This window comes from Monodelphis domestica, chromosome 2 (assembly GCF_027887165.1).
Source record: "Monodelphis domestica isolate mMonDom1 chromosome 2, mMonDom1.pri, whole genome shotgun sequence".
Taxonomy (NCBI): domain Eukaryota; kingdom Metazoa; phylum Chordata; class Mammalia; order Didelphimorphia; family Didelphidae; genus Monodelphis; species Monodelphis domestica.
In genome coordinates, this window is record NC_077228.1 from 230,434,184 (window position 1) to 230,456,148 (window position 21,965).

The 21,965-nt window shown below is 40.1% G+C and overlaps 1 protein-coding gene across 1 annotated transcript; it reads left to right on the forward strand.

The window, feature by feature from the left end:
• Window positions 1–16,351: 16,351 nt before the first annotated feature.
• On the forward strand, window positions 16,352–21,824 carry DCXR (dicarbonyl and L-xylulose reductase). The gene is made up of 8 exons (XM_001379473.5): window positions 16,352–16,571; window positions 16,720–16,817; window positions 18,500–18,654; window positions 18,880–18,922; window positions 19,047–19,146; window positions 20,023–20,087; window positions 21,117–21,234; window positions 21,652–21,824. Exons 1-8 carry the CDS (start codon window positions 16,520–16,522, stop codon window positions 21,753–21,755), a joined length of 735 nt encoding a protein of 244 aa, XP_001379510.1. The 5' UTR covers window positions 16,352–16,519; the 3' UTR covers window positions 21,756–21,824.
• Window positions 21,825–21,965: the final 141 nt, after the last annotated feature.

The following is a 21,965-nucleotide window of genomic DNA, read 5'->3' on the forward strand; positions in this document are numbered from 1 at the left end:
TCTCACTTTTAATAGAAGCATCCAGGTCTTGTGTGATTCTGACTGTGGTTCATTGGTACTTGAACTACTTCTTTCTAGATACTTTTCCCTTTGACTTGGAGCTCTCAATTTTGGTTATGTAAATTCTGGGACTTTTCCTTTATAGAAATTTTTTCAGAAAGTCATAAATGAAGGCAGCTAGGTGGCTCAGTGGATTAAGAGTCAGGCCCAGAGATGAGAAGTCCTGAGTTCAAATCTGACCTCAGATACTTTCTAGCTGTTTGACCCTGGGCAAATCACTTAATCCTCATTGCCTAATCCATACTGCTCTTCTGCCTTGGAATCAATACTATTGATTCCAAGACAGAAGGTAAGGGTTTAAAAAAAAAAAGTCATAGATAGATTCTTTCTATCTTCACTTTGTCCTCTACTTCTAGTATATACAATTTCTTGAAATATAATGTCAATAAAAATATACAAGACAGGAGGTGGAGTCAAGATGGCGGCCTAGAAGGAGCAGAAGTTCAGACCTCTGAATACCCTTCCTAACCGATCATAAACTGAATGCTCCCAGAGGACTGAAAAACAAACTTAACAACAAGAAAGAGCCAAGGAACCCTCCTGCTGGTCTTAATTCTAAAGGTAAAAAGCCGGAATCCAAGAACACTCAGGTTTAAGGGGAAGACAGAAGGAAGGTCCCAGGACCCAACCCCCCTCCCACCTAGAGTGTGTAAAGATTAAAATTTAGGGGAGACTGGGGAGACTGAGACAGGTGAGGCAGGTAGAAATTAGTTTCTTTCTGCAAGAAGTATTATATTTTTTAGAGGTTTATTAAAGGTTAAAGATTAAAGAATATACAAGTAAGAAACATGTGCCTAGGCCAGAGGCCTAGACAAAATAACCTCACATCACACGAGAGACGCGCCTGCTCCAAAACAGAAGTCCAAAAAGAGCCAAGAGAGAGAGCCTCTCAAAAGCCTTTGAATCAGCTTAAATACCTTCTTGATCTTGGCCCAGGTGAGATTACAAGGCATTCTGGGGAAGTGGAGCAAAGGCTCATGGGGATTGTAGTCCTGTATTCGAGTCTATTTTTTACATTTCCCTGTGTGATCATTTTTGGAAAAATTAATTTTTCCCCAAAAGGATCATAAAAACATAATAAATTTAAAAGATTACAATAGTGTGAGGATAAGAGAAAAAAGAATAAAACCAATAATTGCTGAACACATTGACAAAAAGTCGTTAGGGGGCAGTCCCCTTTGGCATAAAAGTATACATACAAATAAATGTTCAATCAACCACACCCAAAGTTCAGTTTTGTGCAACTTGTGGTCTGGAGGCTTCTTCATGGTGGTTTCTCCAACAGTTCAGTTCTGGATTCAGAGAGGTAGCATCTTCTTTACCTAAAATTCTTCTCAAAAGGAATTTAAACTTTGCAATTTAAATAATGATATTTTTTTACATTCCCCCGTGTTGTGGGTGATTGAAAGATTCAGAATCAGTTAGGGATGCATGGCTGAGGTATGAGGTATATGAATCAATTAGCAAGAGATATTAAAAAGACATCAGAAAATCCAAAAGAAAAGAAAAATTTCTGGATGAAAATATAGACTATCAAAGTCTTATGTGTAAAAATTCCAAGTAGAAGAAAAATAAATCTATAACAGGTCCTTCAATCAGGGCCCAATCAAAATGATCTAAGTAATGATGCATTTACCCAGTCAGTGCCAGGACTACAGAAAGGTACCACACTATGAGAGGCAGAAAAGAAAGGGACCAGATTATAGAAGCCAAGTAGGAGCCAAGGTTTTGGGGATACTCGTCTGTGAGTATCTTCAGGGTGAGTGTGGATACAAGGAAAGCCTATGTTTTAACACATTTAAACATAGTAACCTCGAGTCTTCACACTAGGTTCAAGACCTTTGTATTGGCCTAGAAGTGCATCAATCCATCCTAGATTGGCCTTTCTTTGGCCCTATGAAATGGCTCTTGTGTGTATCTCTTGTCCTGGAATCAGACAGAATCATTAAGCAAAGTCCCATAATTTATTTAAATAATTAGTGGCATCATTTTTATAGTCACAAGCTTTTTGGGCATGCTCTGACAAATGTATCTTACACTTGTAGTACTGAAAAATCAAAAGGTTAAAGAAAATCTTAATACTGGTGACATGTGCTTCAAATATAAAAAGGAGAGAAAAAATAATGAAAAAAACTGAAAAAGTATATTGCACATGCAAGAAAAATATAATAATAAAAGAGCTTTAAAAAATTAAAAAATATAGCTTATAACCATTGACACTCTCTGTCAGTTAAGATAATATAAAATGCAAGGCTTTCTCACCAAAAAATGAGATCCATTTCCTCTTTGTATCTGGCCATGATCACTGTGAGTAGAAGGCAAATGAATTGAACAAGGTTAACAATTTTTTCATCTTTAAAAATACAGTAGTACAACTATGTAGATATCAATATCCCCACAATTCTCAATAGCCCAATTAATTACAATAGCAAACAAACACACTTTCATATTTCACATAAGTTGCTGTATCACATTTTTAAAACCTATGAATTGATGGACATTTGTCACAATTTTTACAAACATAGCAATCCTTCAACCTTGGTATTTAAACATATTTTTTAAAACAAAGTAAAACTCATCTTGGGTTTAGAACATAATCAAGAAAGCTATATATCATTCTGGTAGAAGTAAAATAGTGAGCTGAAGAGCATAAATAAAGGGGTGCTCCTTTTTCTTGGAGGCTTTTAGGGATACAAATGCCCTGAGATTAACTGCCCAACTTCCATTCACATGTGGGAAGGTTGGAGTTTGTAAAATATATTTCACTTCAGCTACTAGAATGGGCCTTACCTTGTGGTAGAGGCAGGCAAAAATAACCAGATTGTTAAAAAAAAATTCCAAAAATCATATTTAAAAAACCCTTAAAATCAAATCATTTGAGGTATTTAGCACATTAAAATTCCAAAGGTTGTTAATACAATTATAACCAGTTCTGAAGTCCATCTATCCTCAGCAAAATAGAAAAAAGCTGTTTTTTTATATATGGGCTTATTCACAATAATATTTGTTCAACACAGTTATAGGGGAAAAACAACAGAATTTCAAAACTCAGTACATTCAAAATAAATTCAATCAACCTTCAGTTCAAGCAGAATAATATTGAATCCAGTAATATATGAACTTAAAATCACAAAGTTAAACCTTAAACAAAAAATGCAATAGAATACAGAGATTTGTATAAACCATTGGAGTTTGAAATGCCTTAGAATATAGCCTTTAGTCTCTTCAAAGTTCCTTGGGGTTTTTTTTGTTTGTTTGTTTGTTTTTAATTATCCATTTAAATGTCTATTGTCCGAAGGTAGATGGGGTTTGTGCGTTATGCTGGGGGTGGGGGGGCCACAGCTGAGGAGTATCTGAGGCCAGATTTTAACCCAGGACCGTGCTCTCAGTTCCCTGAGCCACTCATTTTCAAATTCAAAGTTGAATCTTTGGGCTGAATGTTTCTTCTGGCATGCAGGTGAAATCAATGAAATTACCAGAACAGTCAAAAATCCTTTTAAACAGCCCACTGCTTTTTAAATTTCTGTTTGAAAAAATCTGTTTCTTCTCCTCTCCCTTTTCTCTCTCCCCTGATCTGATCCCCCTGTGGTCAATACCCCCATCGATGTGGAGGCTTAGCCTAAGGGAAAATTACCTGTTCTCCTTTCCCTCTCCTCTCTCCCCTCTGCCCACATGGCCAATACTGTTACCAGCTGGTCGCAATGAGTCCTGAGCGATCTGCCCCAAGGATCTGGGTGATGAGCCAAGTGGAGTCATGCTCGTGGGTCTGGGGTGCAGAAATAGGCAGGCATCGGGCCAGTGAGAGGCCAGGAGCAGGAGCGGCTGTGGGGGTGGGCAAGGCCAGGACCAGGTACCAGGTGAGGACAATCAGGGCTGCAGGCTGCAGACAGGAAGCGACGGGGCTGAGCCAGGTGGGGTGGGCAGCAAACGCAACAGGTCCGAAGCCTGTAGCAGCTTTGCAAGGGTAGAAAACCTTGGCCAGAGAGATATGGCTCAAAAAAAATTTTTTCTAGGCACTAGATATTAAAAGTTGAACTAAAGATCAGAAAAGAAATCAGAAGATTGAAAGGTTTTTTTCCTCATTAGGTCGCCAACTGTAAAGATTAAAATTTAGGGGAGACTGGGGAGACTGAGACAGGTGAGGCAGGTAGAAATTAGTTTCTCTCTGCAAGAAGTATTATATTTTTTAGAGGTTTATTAAAGGTTAAAGATTAAAGAATATACAAGTAAGAAACATGTGCCTAGGCCAGAGGCCTAGACAAAATAACCTCACATCATTCGAGAGACGCACCTGCTCCAAAACAGAAGTCCAAAAAGAGCCAAGAGAGAGAGCCTCTCAAAAGCCTTTGAATCAGCTTAAATACCTTCTTGATCTTGGCCCAGGTGAGATTACAAGGCATTCTGGGGAAGTGGAGCAAAGGCTCATGGGGATTGTAGTCCTGTATTCAAGTCTATTTTTTACAAGTGCTGAGACTCTCAGACCCCAGTGGCAGCGGGAACTTCTGGGCAGGCAAAGATGCTGGTCTGGAGGGCATACATTGCAACCAGGGCTGTGATAAGTTCAGAGTCTCCAACACAGATGGCGGGGAAGGAGCTAGAGAGGGAGCATAGACGTGGCAGCCTGGCCAGAGCTGTGGAGATTCTCCATATTTGCTCCAACCTTCCAGGAAGTTTTGGACTCAGAGCACACCCAGCCCAACTAAGCTGAAATTAATCCCATCAAAAGTCTCCAGAACTCAGTGAAGCCCAGGCTCCACACTCATCCTCATTGACTGCTGGACTTTAATCCAATCAAAAGCCTCCAGAGGACAGGGAAGCTCAAACCTCAACAAACCTTCACCAGAGACTACACCATGAGATCTCCTGTTAAAGTTCCAAGAGGAAAGACTGACAGAAGCCCCCAAACCAAAAAAAAATGAGAGGAGCAAGAGCACAGACAAATATGGGGAGCAAAGAAGGGGTGAATTTGAGCAAACAACAGAAAAAGAAGAAAGAAACTACAATAGACAGCTTCTACTCACCAAATGGAATAGAGGGGGAGAGATCAGCAAATGATAAATCAGAAATCCCAGCAAATTGGATACAGGCTTTGGAAGAACTCAAAACACAATTAAGAGAGGCTGAAGACAATTGGGAAAAGAACTTAAAAATTAAGATAAGTCATCTGGAAACAGAGGTACTTGAACTAAAACGAGAAAATAGTGTCTTGAAAGCCAAAATCAACCAGCTGGAAAATGAGGCAAAGGAGATGAAAGACGAGGTAGAGGATGAAAGATGACCTCCAAAGAAAATCAGACCAGAGGGAGAGGAATTACCAAAATGCCAGGGATGAAATCCAGTCTTTAAGAACCAGAATACAAAAACTGGAATTAAGTGACCTCACAAGGCAGCAGGACACTATAAAACAAAATTAAAAGAATGAAAAAAATTGAGGAAAATATGAAACATCTCATTCACAAAACAGACGATTTAGAAAATCGTTTGAGAAGAGACAATTTAAGAATCATAGGTCTACCAGAAGACCATGACAAAAGAAAAAGCCTGGACATAATACTACAGGAAATTATTCAGGAAAACTGTCCCAATATCCTAGAACAAGAGGGGAAAGTGGAGATTGAAAGAATCCACAGATCACCTCCTGTATTTAATCCCCAACTGACAACACCCTGGAATGTTATAGCCAAACTCAAAAACTATCAGACCAAAGAAAAGATATTACAAGCTGCTAAGAAGAAGCCATTCAGATACCATGGAAACACAGTGAGGATAACTCAGGATCTGGCTGCACCCACACTGAAGGACCAAAAGGCATGGGATATGATATTCTGCTAAGCAAGGGAACTAGGTCTACAACCAAGAATAAAATACCCATCAAAACTGACTATATTCCTATAGGGGAAAGTATGGTCATTCAACACAATAGAAGAATTCCAAGCATTTGTAAAGAAAAGACCAGACCTGAACAGAAAATTTGATGTCTAAGCACAGAACTCAAGAGAATCATGAAAAAGTAATTTAAAAAGAGGGGAAAAAGAAAAACAAAACAAAACAACAACCAAAAAAATTTTTAAGAGACTCAATAAGTTAAAATGTGTATCCCTATAAGAAAATAGGTCATTGGTAACACTTAAAAACTGTTGCTATCACCTGGGCAGCTAGAAGAATTACACTTAGAGGGAACAGTGACAAACTATATAGGATGAAAGGACAAGACATAAATAGATATATAGATATATGCATGCATAAACACATATACATGAGTGTGTGTATATATATATATATATATACCAGAACTAAAAAAAAAAAGAGGCTAATACTAAAAGAAATGGGAAAAGAAACAAATGGGGGTAAACTGATATGTCACAAAGTAGCTCATGGCGGGAGGGGGGAGAACATTGATACACTGGAAGACTAAAGAGGTTGGAGATAGGAAATACTCAACTCTTACCTGCTTTGAAACTGACCCAAAGAGGGAAGAACAATCCAATCCATTGGGACAGAGAATAGATTTGCACCCTATAGGGAAGTAGAAGGGTAAAAAACGGACTGGTGGGGAGGGAAGCAGTACAAGGGAGGGAGAGGGTGGGGGGGGGATTTTAAAAAGACTACAGGGGAAAATAAGGGGGGGAATAAGAAGGGAGGGGGTAGAAAGGGAAGTAAAATAAGGGTGGGAACTAGGGGGACTGATTAAAAACAAACACTGGTGTAGAAGGAAATAGTGAAAGAAGAAAAGGCAGGACCAGGAGTAGAAATCAAAATGCTGGGAAATACACAGCTAGTAATCACAACTCTGAATGTGAATGGAATGAACTCACCCATAAAACGCAAGCAAATAGCAGAGTGGATTAGAATCCAAAACCCTACCATATGCTGTCTGCAAGAAACACACATGAGGAAGGTAGATACGCATAGGGTGAAATTAGGAGGATGGAGCCAAATCTATTGAGCATCAACTGAAAAAAAGAAGGCAGGAGTCTCAATCATGATATCTGACAAAGCCCAAGTAAAAATAAATCTAGTTAAAAGAGATAGGGAAGGTAACTACATCCCGATAAAAGGCATTAGAGACAATGAGGAAATATCTGTACTTAATATGTATGCACCAAATGGCAGAGCATCCAAATTTCTAAAGGAGAAACTAGAGGAGCTCAAGGATGAAATAGACAGAAAAACTATACTAGTGGGATATCTGAACCTTCCTCTATACAAACTAGATAAATCAAACCAAAAAATAAATAAGAAAGAGGTGATAGAAGCAAATGAAATCTTGGAAAAATTAGAGTTAGTAGACATGTGGAGAAAAATAAATAGGGACAAAAAGGAATATACCTTCATTTCAGCAGCACATGGTACAGTCACAAAAATTCACCATGTATTAGGGCACAAAAACATTGCAAACAAGTGCAAAAGGGCAGAAATAATAAATGCAACCTTCTCAGATCACAATGCAATGAAAATAATAATTAGTAAGGGTACATGGAGAGGTAAATAAAAAATTAATTGGAAATTAAACAATACAATTCTCCAAAACCGGTTAGTCAAAGAACAAATCACAGAAACAATAATTTCAATGAAGAAAATGACAATGATGAGACATCCTTTCAAAACCTATGGGATGCAGCCAAAGCAGTACTCAGGGGGAAATTTATATCCTTGAGTTCATATATTAACAAGCTAGGGAGAGCAGAGGTCAATGAATTGGGCATGCAAATTAAAAAACTAGAAAGTGAACAAATTAAAAATCCTCAGATGAAGACTAAATTAAGAGATCCTAAAAATCAAAGGAGAAATTAATAAAATTGAAAGTCAAAGAACTATTGATTTAATAAAAATACTAGAAGCTGGTACTTTGAAAAAAAAAACAAATAAAATAGACAAAGTACTGGTCAGTCTAATTAAACAAAGGAAAGAAAAACAAATTGACAGTATCCAAGATGAAAAGGGAAACCTTACCTCTTGTGAAGAGGAAATTAAGGCAATCATTAAAAACTATTATGCCCAATTATATGGCAACAAATATGGCAATCTAGGTGATATGAATGATTACTTACAAAAATATAAATTGCCTAGAATAACAGAGGAAGAAATAAATTACCTAAACAACCCCATATCAGAAAAAGAAGTTGAACAAGCCATCAAAAAACTCCCTAAGAAAAAATCCCTAGGTCCAGATGGATTCACAAATGAATTCTATCAAACATTCAAAGAACAACTAATCCCAATATTAAACAAACTATTTGACAGAATAAGCCAAGAAGGAGTTCTACCAAATTCATTTTACAACACAAACATGGTACTGATCCCAAAGCCAGGCAGATTAAAAACAGAGAAAGAAAACTATAGGCCAATCTCCCTAATGAATATAGATGCAAAAATCTTAAATAGGATACTAGCAAAAAGACTCCAGCAAGTCATCACAAGGGTTTCCACTATTATTAGGTAAGGTTCATACCAGGAATGCAAGGATGGTTCAATATTAAGGAAAACCATCCACATAATTGACCATATTAACAAGCAAACCGACAAAAATCACATGATTATCTCAATAGATGCAGAAAAAGCCTTTGATAAAATATAACACCCATTCCTATTGAAAACACTAGAAAGTATAGGAATAGAAGGGCCTTTCCTAAAAATAATAAACAGTATATATCTAAAATCATCAACAAACATCATCTGCAATGGGGATAAACTTGAAGTCTTCCCAATAAGATCAGGAGTAAAACAAGGATGCCCATTATTACCTTTACTATTTAATATTGTATTAGAAACACTAGCAGTAGCAATTAGAGAAGAAAAAGAAATTGAAGGAGAGCAATGAGGAGACCAAGATGTCACTCTTTGCAGATGATATGATGATTTACTTAAAGAATCCTAGAGAATCAACCAAAAAGCTCGTCGAAATAATCAACAACTTTAGCAAAGTTGCAGGATACAAAATAAACCCGCATAAGTCATCAGCATTTCTATATATCTCCAACCCAGTTCAGCAGCAAGAATTAAGAAAGAGAAATTCCATTTAAAGTCACCTGAGACAATATAAAATACTTAGGAATCTATCTGCCAAGACAAACACAGGAACTATATGAACACAACTACAAAACACTCTCCACACAATTAAAACTAGATCTAAACAATTGGACAGACATTGATTGCTCATGGGTGGGACGAGCTAACATAATAAAAATGACCATCCTACACAAACTTATCTACCTATTTAGTGCCATACCCATTGAACTTCCAAAAAACTTTTTTACTGAATTAGAGAAAACCATAACAAAGTTCATTTGGAAGAACAAAGGATCAAGGATATCCAGGGAAATAATGAAAAAAAATATAAAGGAAGGTGGCCTTGCAATCCCAGATCTCAAACTATATTACAAAGCAGTGGTCATCAAAACAATTTGGTACTGGCAAGGACACAAAAAGGAGAATCAGTGGAATAGACTTGGCGTAAATGACCTTTGCAAGACAGTCTATGATAGACCCAAAGACCTTAGCTTTTGGGACAAAAATCCACTATTTGATAAAAACTGCTGGGAAAACTGGAAGACAGTATGGGAGAGATTAGGTTTGGATCAATATCTCATGCCCTACACCAAGATAAACTCAGAATGGGTGAATGACCTGAACATAAAGAAGGAAACTATAAGTAAATTAGGTGAACACAGAATAGTATACATGTCAGACCTTTGGGAAGGGAAAGATTTTAAAACCAAGCAAGACTTAGAGTCACAAAATGTAAAATAAATAATTTTGACTACATCAAATTAAAAAGTTTTTGTACAAACATAGTCAATGTAACTAAAATTAGAAGGGAAGCAAAAATTGGGAAACAATCTTCATAACCCAAACCTCTGACAAAGGTCTAATTACTCAAATTTATAAAGAATGAAACCAGTTGTACAAAAAATCAAGCCATTCTCCAATTGAAGAATGGGCAAGAGACATGAATAGGCAGTTTTCAGTTAAAGAAATCAAAACTATTAATAAGCACATGAAAAAATATTCTAAATAAAACTCTTACAATCAGAGAGATGCATATTAAAACAACTTTGAGGTATCACCTCACACCTAGCAGATTGGCCAACATGACAGCAAAGGAAAGTAATGAATGTTGGAGGGGATGTGGCAAAGTGGGGACACTAATTTATTGCTGGTGGAGTTGTGAATTGATCCAACCATTCTGGAGGGCAATTTGGAACTATGCCCAAAGGGCGATAAAAGACTGTCTGCCCTTTGATCCAGCCATAGCACTGCTGGGTTTGTACCCCAAAGAGATAATAAGGAAAAAGACATGTACAAGAATATTCATAGCTGTGCTCTTTGTGGTGGCCAAAAATTGGAAAATGAGGGGATGCCCTTCAATTGGAAAATGGCTGAACAAATTGTGGTATATGTTGGTGATGGAATACTATTGTGCTAAAAGGAATAATAAAGTGGAGGAATTCCATGGAGACTGGAACAACCTCCAGGAAGTGATGCAGAGCGAAAGGAGCAGAACCCAGAAAACACTGTATACAGAGACTGACATACTGTGGTACAATCGAATGTAATGGACTTCTCCATTAATGGCAATGCAATGTCCTTGAACAATCTGCAAGGATCTATGAGAAAAAAAACAAAAAAAAACCAAACTATCCTCAAGCAGAGGACAAAGGGTGGGAGTAAAAACACCAAGGAAAAACAACTGTTTGACTACAGGGGTGGAGGGGATATGATTGAGGAGAGACGCTAAATGAGCACCCTAATGCAAATACCAACAACAAGGAAATGGGTTCGGAGCAAGGACACATGTGATACCCAGTGGAAATGTGCGTTGGCTAGGGAAGGGGTGGCGGTGGGGGGGGGGGGGAAGGAAAAGAAAATGATCTATGTTTCCAATGAATAATGTATGAAAATGACCTAATAAAATAATGTTTAAAAAAGAAAAAAAGATACAAAACATATACATATTTACATATAATTAGATATACAGCTATATCTATTTTATTTATTTGAAGCAGTTATTTTTGTAGTAGCCAGAAACTGAAATCAAATGAGAATTAACTAAACAAATTATGGTTTATGAACATAATAGAACTCTATTGTTCCATACAAAATGACAGAAGGAAATTTTCAAGAAACCTGGAAAGGCTTGTACAATTTATATAATAATAATATTATAAATATATGCAATTTTGAAAGATCTAAGAACTCTGATTAGTTTGGTAATCAACCCCATAACTCTGGAGGATTAATGATAAGTATGTGCCAGGCATTGTGCTGTGTTAGAGATACAAAGGAAAATGAAAAGTCTTGGCTCTCAAGAAGTTGACATTCTAATGGAGAAGACAACACTGAAATAACTATGTATAAATAGGATATATACAGGGTAAAGTGGAAGCAATTTCAGAGAGAAAACACTAGCATTATAAAGGACCTAAAAAAACCCAACAAAAACCCAAAACTTTAGAGCTGAGATTTGAAGGAAATTAAGGAAGTCAGGAGGCAGAAACAGGAGAGAGAGCATTCCAGGCATGGCAGGGGCAGGCAGAGAAAAGATATTGAATTGGGTCATGGAGTGTCTTATGGGAGGAACAGCAAGAAAACTAATGTCATTGAATCAATGCATAGAATAGAGGAAAGTATAAGAAGTTAGCAAAGTAGAAAAAGGAAAATGTGGAAGCATTTATATTAGATACTGGAGGTAATAGGGAGTCACTGAAATTTATGCAGGATTAATCTTCCATATCAGGGAGAGATATGGTCAGATCTATGCTTTCGCCCACCTCTTGACAAAGAGATGGACTCAATATTTAGAATGAGACATCCTTTTTTTTTTGGACATGGCTAATAAAGAATTTTGTTTTGCTTGACCCTATAGATTGTGGGGTTTTCCCCCCTTAGTTGGATAAGAGAAATGGGATAAAAGAGAAAATGAATGCTTATTAATTTTTAAAAATTAATTGAAAAAGAAACTTCAGAATTATAATGGTTTTTGGGGAGTTCATTAATTTTTTTTTTAGGCAAATAGTGTTAAATGACTTGGCCAGCATAACTTAACTAGGAAGTGTCTGAACTCAGATTTGTCCATTTTCTTTTTTTAGACAAATACTGTTAAGTGATTTACCCAGAATAACACAGCTAAGAAGTATCTGAACTCACATTTGAACTAAGGAAGATGAATCTTCCTGACTCGACTCACTACTTTATCCACTGTACCACCTAGTTGCCCACAATTGCTTTCTTAAAAAAATATCATCTTCCATTTTAGAATCAATACTATGTATTGGTTCTAAGGCAGAAGAGTACTAAGGACTAGGTAATAGTGGTTAAGTGACTTGCCCAGGGTCACACAGCGAGGAAGTGTCTTGAGGTCACATTTGAACCCAGAGCCTCCTGTCTCTAGTCCTAGCTCTGAAACCACTGAGTCACCTAGCTTCCCCACCCTGCCTTGATTCTTAAATGATGTCTCCTTGATCCATTTTCCAGGCCAGTTGTTTTTGATATCAGATATCTTATAGTTTAAATGATTTTCACTGTTTTGATTTTATTTGGGCAAAGTTTACTACTTAATCTTCTAAACTACTTAATCTCAAAAATTTTTTCCCAGATGTTTTATTTTATTTTTAAGCTGTTGTTTCATTTCTTCTAGCTATTTATAAGGTTCTTGTGGAAGATTCATTTTTTCTTTTGAATGTTTGCTTCTAGTTGACCCAGAGTTATTTTCTTTGGGGGGAGGGGAATCTTTAGATTTGCAATAAGTTTGAAACTTATTATCTTCTCTAGCTTAGTCATCTCTCCACCTTTAGTTCACAAATTGGGATTTTGTGTACGGGTCACACTACCCCTTTCTGCACATTTAGGTCAGTGGTTGACCCTGCTTTTTCTTGCCTTGGGTCATTTGTATTCTTTTTTTTAAGGCATATTTTATTCCCCCCCCCAAATATATGTAAAACCAATTAAAAATTTTTTTTAAATTTGAGTTCCAAATTCTCTCCTTTACTCCTACTTCCCTTAAACAGTAAGCAATTTGATATAGTTTTAGAAGTGCAATCATTTTTCCATATTAAGCATTATTTTGGAAAAGATCTTGATTAAAAAAGGAGAGAGAAGGGGGAAGCTGGGTTGCTCAGTGGATTGAGAGCCAGGCCTAGAGATAGGAGGTCCTACTTTCAAATCTGGCCTCAGACACTTTCCAGCTGTGTGACCCTGGGCAAGTCACTTGACCCCCATTACCTAGCCCTTACCATTCTTTTGCCTTGGAACCAATACATAGCATTGATTCCAAGATGGAAGGTAAGGGTTTAAAAAAAAAAAAGGAGAGAGTGAAATATAATATGTCTTGGTCTGCATTCAGACTCCATCAGTTTTTTCTATGTTGTCACTATGAGTCTTTCAGGTTATTTTAGATCAATGCATTGTTGAGAATCATTCACAATTGTTCATCATGCCACATTCTTGTTACTGTGTACAATGTTCTCAAGTTCTGCTCATTTCATTTTGCATTAGTTTCCAGATTTTTCTGAAATCATCCTATTTCTCATTTTGCATAGCACAATGATATTCCATTATAACCATACACCACAACTTGCTCAGTCATTTTTCAATTAAGGGACATCCCCTCAATTTCCATTTTTTTGTTATCACAAAAAGAGTGGCTATAAATATTTTTGTACAAATAGATTCTTTTCCCTTAAAAAAATATTTGTAATAGAGATCCAAGTAGTAGAATTGCTTGGTCAATTTGGTTATTTATTTATTTTAAAACTCCTTACCTTTATTTGAAAACTCCTTACCTTCTATCTTAGAATCAGTACTATACATTCGTTCCAAGGCAAAGGAGCGGTAAGGGCTAAGCAATGGGAATTATGTGACTTGCTCAGGGTCACACAGCTAGTAAGTATTTGTGGCCAGATTTGAACCAAGAAGGTATGCACAGTTTTAAAGCCCTTTGGTCATAATTCCAAATTGCTCTCCAGAATGGTTGGATCAGATCACAACTCTACCAAGAGTATATTAGTGTCCCAATTTCCCCACATCCCCTCTTACATTTATCCTTTTCCTTTTCTGTCATTTTGGCCAATCTGATAAGTATGAGGTGGTGCCTCAGAATTGTTTTAATTTGTACTTCTCTAATCAAAAGTGATTTAGAGATTTTTTCATATGATTATAGATAGCTTTGATTTCTTTGTCTGAAAACTGCCTGTTTCTCCATTAGATGATGACTTGGGTTTTTATAAGTTTGATTATGTATGTATATATATATATATATATATACACGTATATATACACGTGTATATATATATACACGTATATATATATATATATATCTGAGAAATGAAACCTTTTTCAGAGATACTTGTTATAAATCCTCCCCTTTCTGTCTTCCTATTCTTGATTGCCTTAATTTTATTTGTACAAAATCTCTTTAATTTAATATAATCAAAATTATCCATTTTATATCTTATTGTGTTTTCTATTTCTTGTTAGGTCATAAATGTTTCCCTTATTCAGAGATCTGATAGGTAAACTATTCCATGCTCCTCCCCTAAGTTGATTATGGTATCACCCTTTGTCTAAATTCTGTACCTATGTTGACCTATATTGGTATATGGTATATGATTGTTCCATCTCTAGTCTCTACCATATTGTTTTCCAGTGTTCCCAACAGTTTTTGTCAAGTAGTGATTTCTTGTCCCCAAAGCTTGAATCTTTTGATATATCAAACACTAACTTACTGTGGCCATTTATTTGGTATTGCATACCTAATCTTTCCCACTGATCCATCATTCTTATTTCTTCGTACTAGATTGTTTTGATGATTACCACTTTGCAATACAGGTTATGTGTGTTCTTGCACTGAATTCCTTTTCCTCCTAGGGCAGTGATGGTAAACCTTTTATAGAAGGAGTGTCAGGCCCTCTTCCCCCCCAGTCCTGTCCTGTGCCCCAGCCCCCCACCAAGTGCTGGGTGTGCCCTACCCCCCACCCTTACCCCACACAGGGGAGGGAAGAGGCACTCCCATTGGGCTGTTGAGCAGAGGGGTGGATGAAGTGAGGAATGTCCTCAGTGAGTGTAGAGCCGGGGAGGGGAGTGACCCAAGATCTCTGCTCCCCTCCAGCTCTGCTGTCTGTGAGCCACCCCACCTTACCCACTATATGCTCCCACTGGGCTGCTGGGCAGAGGGATGAGGAATGTGAAAAAATGTTGTCAGGTATAATGGAGACGGGGAGGGGAGCAGCTAGTAACAAACTTGGAGCGGGAAGGGGGGGGGAGAAAGGGTGTTCTTGTGCCCACTCTGTGTGCTGTCTTTGGCACATATTCCATAGGTTCACCATCACTGTCCAAGGGTGGGGTTCTGAGGGTGGAATATTTAGGACTCTCTGACATTTCAAGACAGGCTGTTAGGCACCTCAGAGACTTAGATGGTCCTAGTCCAAGCTGCATTCACAATGGTCACTGTTATTTTGCTACTTTCAAGCACCCTAGGGACTTTCTCAGGGAATATTTCTGTTCTTTCTGCCTCCCAACAGAAAGCCCTCCAGACTATTTATTTCTCTAGATCCTTCTCTGTTGAGATTAGGAAGCTACTGGATCCTTTGCCTGGGCTGGGGTTTGTTGGTGACTGACTTTTCTGTATAATTTGGAAAAAAGTCACTTACTATAGTTCTTTATAAAGCAATGCATTATTTTTTCATTCTGCAAATTTCAGGTTTTTCCTAGAGTATGTGCTGGGGAGTTGAATTCTGTTCAAGAAGTCATCTTAGGCAAGTCAATGTTTTTTTTTTCCCTAGAGACTTTATTTACAATTTGATTTTTATCAGTTTTCCTTTCATGAATTTTCCTTTTCTGCCCCTTTCAGTAAACAACTGCCCCAAAAGGGACAGTGATTAAAATCTAAAGTGTCATGGAGGTGGGGGGGGGGGGAAGAGGAGGATACTAGTAGCTGGGGTAACATGAAAGGCTTTGGTGGCATTTAAACTAAGTTTGGGCAGAGGCAAGGAAGACAAGCATTCTAGGCAAGAGGGGGCAGCCTATGCAAAGTCCCAAGGGGGAAGATTCTGGTATTCTACGTGAAAGACAGCAAGAAGGCCAGTTTAGACGGACCATAGAGTGTGTAAACCAGTGCTGGGTATAAAACGTGGATTCGTAATTATAGGAAACTATACCTGGTAGAGGCATTCACCAGGATAAAGGTCAGTGAATTAAGCCAAAGATGCTCTTCAGGCCACGCCTCCGACCATAGCTCCTCCTTCACCCCATTTTTAGCCAATCATAATCTCGTGGCCGGTCCCACCCCCGGTCACCCTAATATGGCCGAAGGTATTCAAATAGTCCCACCTCCTCTCCTAAAAAGCGACTTCTGATTGGACAAACTGTCCTTCTCCCCCCCTTCCTTCCCTCCCGTTGGACCCCTGGCCTCAACCTCAGAGCTTATAGTGAGCTCGGGTTCTGGACGATTATAGCCGTCGAGATGGAGCAAAGCTTCGCCGGCCGTCGGGCACTGGTCACCGGAGCGGGCAAAGGTAGGGCCGGAGCTGGGTCGGGGCTGGGACTGGACTTGGGGCCGGGGCTGGAGTTGGGGCCGGGGCAGAGGTCGGGGGGCAGTGGGAGCTGAACGGGCGAGAGCATCGGGACCTGGACCCATCCCCTGAGCCTTCCTGGGCACTACAGGCATCGGGAGGGACACTGCCAAGGCGTTGTTTGCCAGTGGAGCCCAAGTGGTAGCAGTAAGCCGGACCCAGGAGGACCTGACCAGTCTTGCCCAGGAGGTAACTGGGATCTCCGAGCCCCACAGCCCCTTCCTGCTCCATATCCAGCTCCGCCCACCAGGACCTTGCCCTTAGCCATCTGGGCACGTGAGCCCGGAGAAGCCGGGCTGCTGAAGGCCAGCTGACCCGTGGGTCCGCCCCCCAGCCACTTGCCTCCTGCTGGGCTTCCCTTGCTAAAAAAAGCAGCTAAAAACAGGGGTTCAGAGACTTGGACTTGGTCTCGAGTGCGAACTCTGCCCCTTCCTGTGTGACCCTGAGTGTCATTTCTTTTCTGACCCTCTGTTTCCTTATCTTTAAAATGGGGAGAATACTGAAACAGTAATAACAGATGACATGTGTACAATGCATTTTAAGATTGGCAGCACACATTTGTCTTTTGATTTTCACAACCACTCAGTGAAGCAGGATATTACTATTTTTTTTAGCCTCTGTGGTTTCATTCATTGAGAACTCCTTATGAGGAAAGTCCTTCTACCAGTGACTGCTCTGAAACTTGTAGTCCTAGAGAGGTGCCTGGGGGCATGAGAAAGCTAAATGATTGGCTCTGGCTTAGACAGCAGGTAGGGGTCAGAGGTTGGGACTGGAACCCAGAACTCCCTGATCCAGATGGGTTTTCTTCTAAGCCCTGATGCTATCTCCATACTAGTATTATACTCATTTTTTTTTAATACATGAGGAAATAGGCTTAAAGGGATTAAATGACTTACCTGAAATTAGTAAATGTCAGATGGGAAATTTGAACCCAGGTCTTCCTGATCCCAGTACCAATACTCTTTTAGGATTTTGGCTATATAAGAAATGGCATCTACAAAGTGCTTTTTAAACTTTGAATGACACTTATTTCCCTCTCTGTCTCTCTTCCATCCCATTTACTGAGTGGGTCTTGGGGCCATACTGTGAGAATCACTACCCACTCTTGATCCCTTGCTCTTATTCTCTTCATGTCCTCTCGTAGGACCCAGCTGAGGTCACTGCTGCTTCCTGCTCCCCAGCAAAGTAGTTTCAGTAATCTGGGGGCACAGGTGATATGGGCAGAGATAGCTGGAATAGTGTATGGTGGGAGGAGCAGCTATGTAACTCAGTAGATAGAGGGCCAGGCCTGGAGACAGGAGGTTCTGAATTCAAATGTGACCTCAGATACTTCCCAGCTGTGTGACCCCCAGTTGCCTAGCCCTTACCACTCTTCTGCCTTGGAAAAATATTTAGTACAAATTCCAAGACAGAAAGTAAAGATTTTTTAAAAAGTAGAAAAAGTATATGGAAGGAATGGGTAGGGCAAGGAGTCTTTAGTTTGTTTGAGAAATTCAATTCTGGCTCAATATCTAGACCTGAGGGATTCTGTTTTCTGAGGGGCCCCAGAGTGCCCAGAGACCATTGCTAAGGGTTACAGGATCTGCTGGAGACTCAAGGAGCACCTCCTCCATCAGTATCACTTTGTAAGTCATCTTAAGGTACTTCCACTTCATCTTTATTTTTAATTCATCAGTGGCAGTTCCCTAATTAGGAAGTAGAAGCACCCTTAGGAAAAGGAGGCTTAGGATCCATTCATCCTCATCAGACTGTCTCACTTTCCCACTCCCATTCCCCAATTTTGTCCCTCCTTTTTGAAATCCTGGATGAGGTCAGGAATTCCCCACCATGGGACCCATTGTTGCCTAACAGCCCTTTCCAATCTCCTGAAGAGCCCAGGAATAGAGACTTTATGTGTGGATCTGGGAGACTGGGAGGCCACAGAGAGGGCCTTGAGCAACATTGGCCCTGTGGACCTGTTGGTGAACAATGCAGGGGTAGCCTTGCTACAGCCGTTCCTGGAAGTCACTAAGGAGGCTTGTGAGAGGTAAGTCCTAGGGGAAAAAGAAGCTGGGCCCCAGAATGGTGGGGAAAGCATACACCCTTAAGAGGCAGACCCTAGGAATCCAACTTGGTATTTTCCCCCCTCTAGGATGAATGGCAATTCACCTTATCTTCTCTGCTGAAAAAGGGAGTGGGCTGGGCCCTGGGGCTCTGGGTAGGGAAGGTTTCCTTCTAGCTAGTTATAACTGTGTCTGGTGTCTGTTCTCAGATCCTTTGATGTGAATTATAGGTCAGTGGTCCAAGTATCCCAGGTGAGTTGGGACACAAAGTTTAGGAATTACAAGGCAGGAAACTCTGGCCCAGTTGAAACCCCTTATTCAAACTCCTTTTATCTTATTCTTCTGTTTCTGTCCCTTACTTTCCCCTGATTTCTAGATTGTCTCACGGGGGTTGATAGCAAGGGGAGCCCCTGGAGCTATCGTCAATGTCTCCAGCCAGGCCTCCCAATGTGCCATAAAGGACCATGCCATCTACTGTGAGTGCCCACCCCCTTGGCTCTCCCCTTCATTGTCCTCTCCTCAGCTGTTCTTGCAATAGATTTAACACAAGTCCCCAATTTACTTGTCTTAATTTAGAATATAAGAGTTGGAAGGAACCAGAGAGATCATGTAGTCCAACTCCTACATTTTACAGTTGAAAAAAAATGGAGACCCAGAGAGGTTCCCACACGTTGACAGGACTAGAAACCAAGTCTCCTGACACTCTTCTCCTGGGCTGTTTCCAGTTTTGGGGTTCTCTAACTCTGACTATCTTGGTCAATCAACATTTCTTAAGTGCCTACTATGTGCCAGGCACCATGCTAAACACTGGATAGACAAATAGAGGCAAAAATAATACCTGAGGGGGCAGCTGGGTAGCTAAGTGGATGGAGAGCCAGACCTAGAGAAGGGAAGTCCTAGGTTCAAATCTGGCCTCAGACACTTCCCAGCTGTGTGACCTTGGGCAAGTCACTTGACCCCCATTGCCTAGCCCTTACCACTCTTCTGCCTTGGAGCCAATACACAGTATTGATTCCAAGATGGAAGGTAAGGGTTTAAAAAAAAAAATCCCTGACTTCAAAGTGCTTCTCACTTTCTGTACATTTGCCAATCTACTCTCTTAACCAGACTTTTCTAAATAACTGATAAAAAGGGGCAGCTAGGTGGCTCAGGGGATAGAGCCAGGCCTGGAGATGGGAGGTCCTGGGTTCAAACATTTCCTAGTTGTGCGGCCCTAGGCAAGTAACTTATCTCCAATTGCATGCAGGGACCAATGATAGTGGTTCTAAGACAGAAGGTAAAGGTTTTAAAAAAATTGATATCCATTTAACTTTTTTTTTCCTCTCCCTCTTCACTGAATTGCTCCTTACCAGGCTCCACAAAAAGTGCCATGGATATGCTAACCAAGGTGATGGCTCTGGAGCTGGGGCCCCACAAGGTAAGATCTGAGGCATCTAAATCCACTTGTTAAAGGACCAAAAAGGACCTCTCCCCAACAGGAAAGACCTGTCCCTCAGTTTTATTTATTCTCTTCATATCCAGGTACTTTTATTTTCTTTTTAAACCCTTAACTTCTGTCTTACATCAGTTCCACAGCAAAGGAATGGGCTGGGTGATTGGTATTAAGTGACTTGCCCAGGGTCACACAGACAGCAATACTCTGAAGCCAGATTTAAGCCCAAGACCCTTCATTTCTAAGCCTGGCTCCTTATCCACTGAACCACCTAGCTGCCCCATGGGTACCACTTTTTTTTTTAAACCCTTACCTTCCATCTTGGAATCAATACTGTGTATTGGCTCCAAGGCAGAAGAGTGGTAAGGGTTAGGCAATGGGGGTCAAGTGACTTGCCCAGGGTCACACAGCTGGGAAGTGTCTGAGGCCAGATTTGAACCTAGGACCTCCCATCTCTAGGCCTGATTCTCAATCCACTGAGCTACCCAGCTGCCCCCTGGTACCACTTTTTAAAGAAATCACATTGGTAAGTTAGAGAGGGTCCAGAGAAGAGACTAGATAGAAATGTGTCTTAAGGGGCAGCACAGTGGAGAGAGCATCAGGCCTGGAATTGGGAGGACTTGGGTTCAAATATAAACTTAGATACTCAACTGTGTGACCCTGGGCAAATTATATAACCCCAATTGCTTAGCGTTAGAACTGATACTTAATAAGTAACTAAGACTGACAGTAAGGGTTTTTTAAAAAAAGGAATGGGTAAAAGTTACAAAAGAAGTAAATTTAGGCTTGTTATCAGAAAAAAAACCCAAACAATTTTAGAACAATCAGAGCCATTTCAAAGTGGGTTGCTTCAGAAGGAATCAGGCTCCTCCTCCATGTGGGGGTGGAGGTCTTCAGGGAAAAACTGGGTAACTGGGTTAAACTAGAAGCCTTTTGAGATCCCTTTCAGTTTAGATCCTGAGATTCCCAGACTTTTCCCAGTTGTAACCATGCCCCTGATTCCCTCTATCCCAGATCCGGGTGAACACAGTGAATCCAACAGTGGTGATGACTGCCATGGGCAGAGCCAATTGGAGTGATGCCCAGAAATCAGAGCCCATGCTAAAACGAATCCCACTGGGCAAGTTTGCAGGTGAGTTGAGGGTGAGCAGGGATCCTCAAGCCTAAAAATCATCCCACCATCCCCACCATCTCCTCCCCTACCTCTCCTCTGGAACCCCAATTGCTTATCTTTTGGTGCCCTCCAAGATTCTTAGGACAGAACTTACTCGCCATGGGTACAAGGATTGCATGATCTTTTAAAAGTGGCAGGATGGAAACACCAAATATCAGTGTTAATTGTTTGGTTATTTTTTGAAGTCAGGAAAAGAAAAATGACACTATTCTGGGAAAGATGAATTGAGTCAGTTAAGCTGGAAATGAGCCACAAATATTCTCTGTATAAAGATACATAGTTGGATAACAACAATAACAAAAAAGTGGCAGAGGCAAGTACCAGGGAGACACATGTGTCTCCTAACCCCCTAACATCACTCTGTTCCCCTTGCAGAAGTGGAGGATGTGGTGAACAGCATTCTTTTCTTGCTCAGTGACCGGAGCGCCATGACTACTGGCTCTGCACTTCTGGTGGATGGAGGGTATCTGGTGGGTTAGGAGGCCCTTCTCCTGAATTGGGAGAGATGTCTGCTTTATTGTGCCCTATTAAAAATGTGTAAAATCTGATCCCTGAATGCTGATTATTTGGCTTGAGGAAGGAGGGGGGAAAGGGTTGATGGTGGTGTTTAGGAGGGTAGAGATGGAGGAGAGTCACTGTAACATCAGTGCCTGGCCTCTTAGGGAGTCCAGTCTGGTTTTGGGAGTACC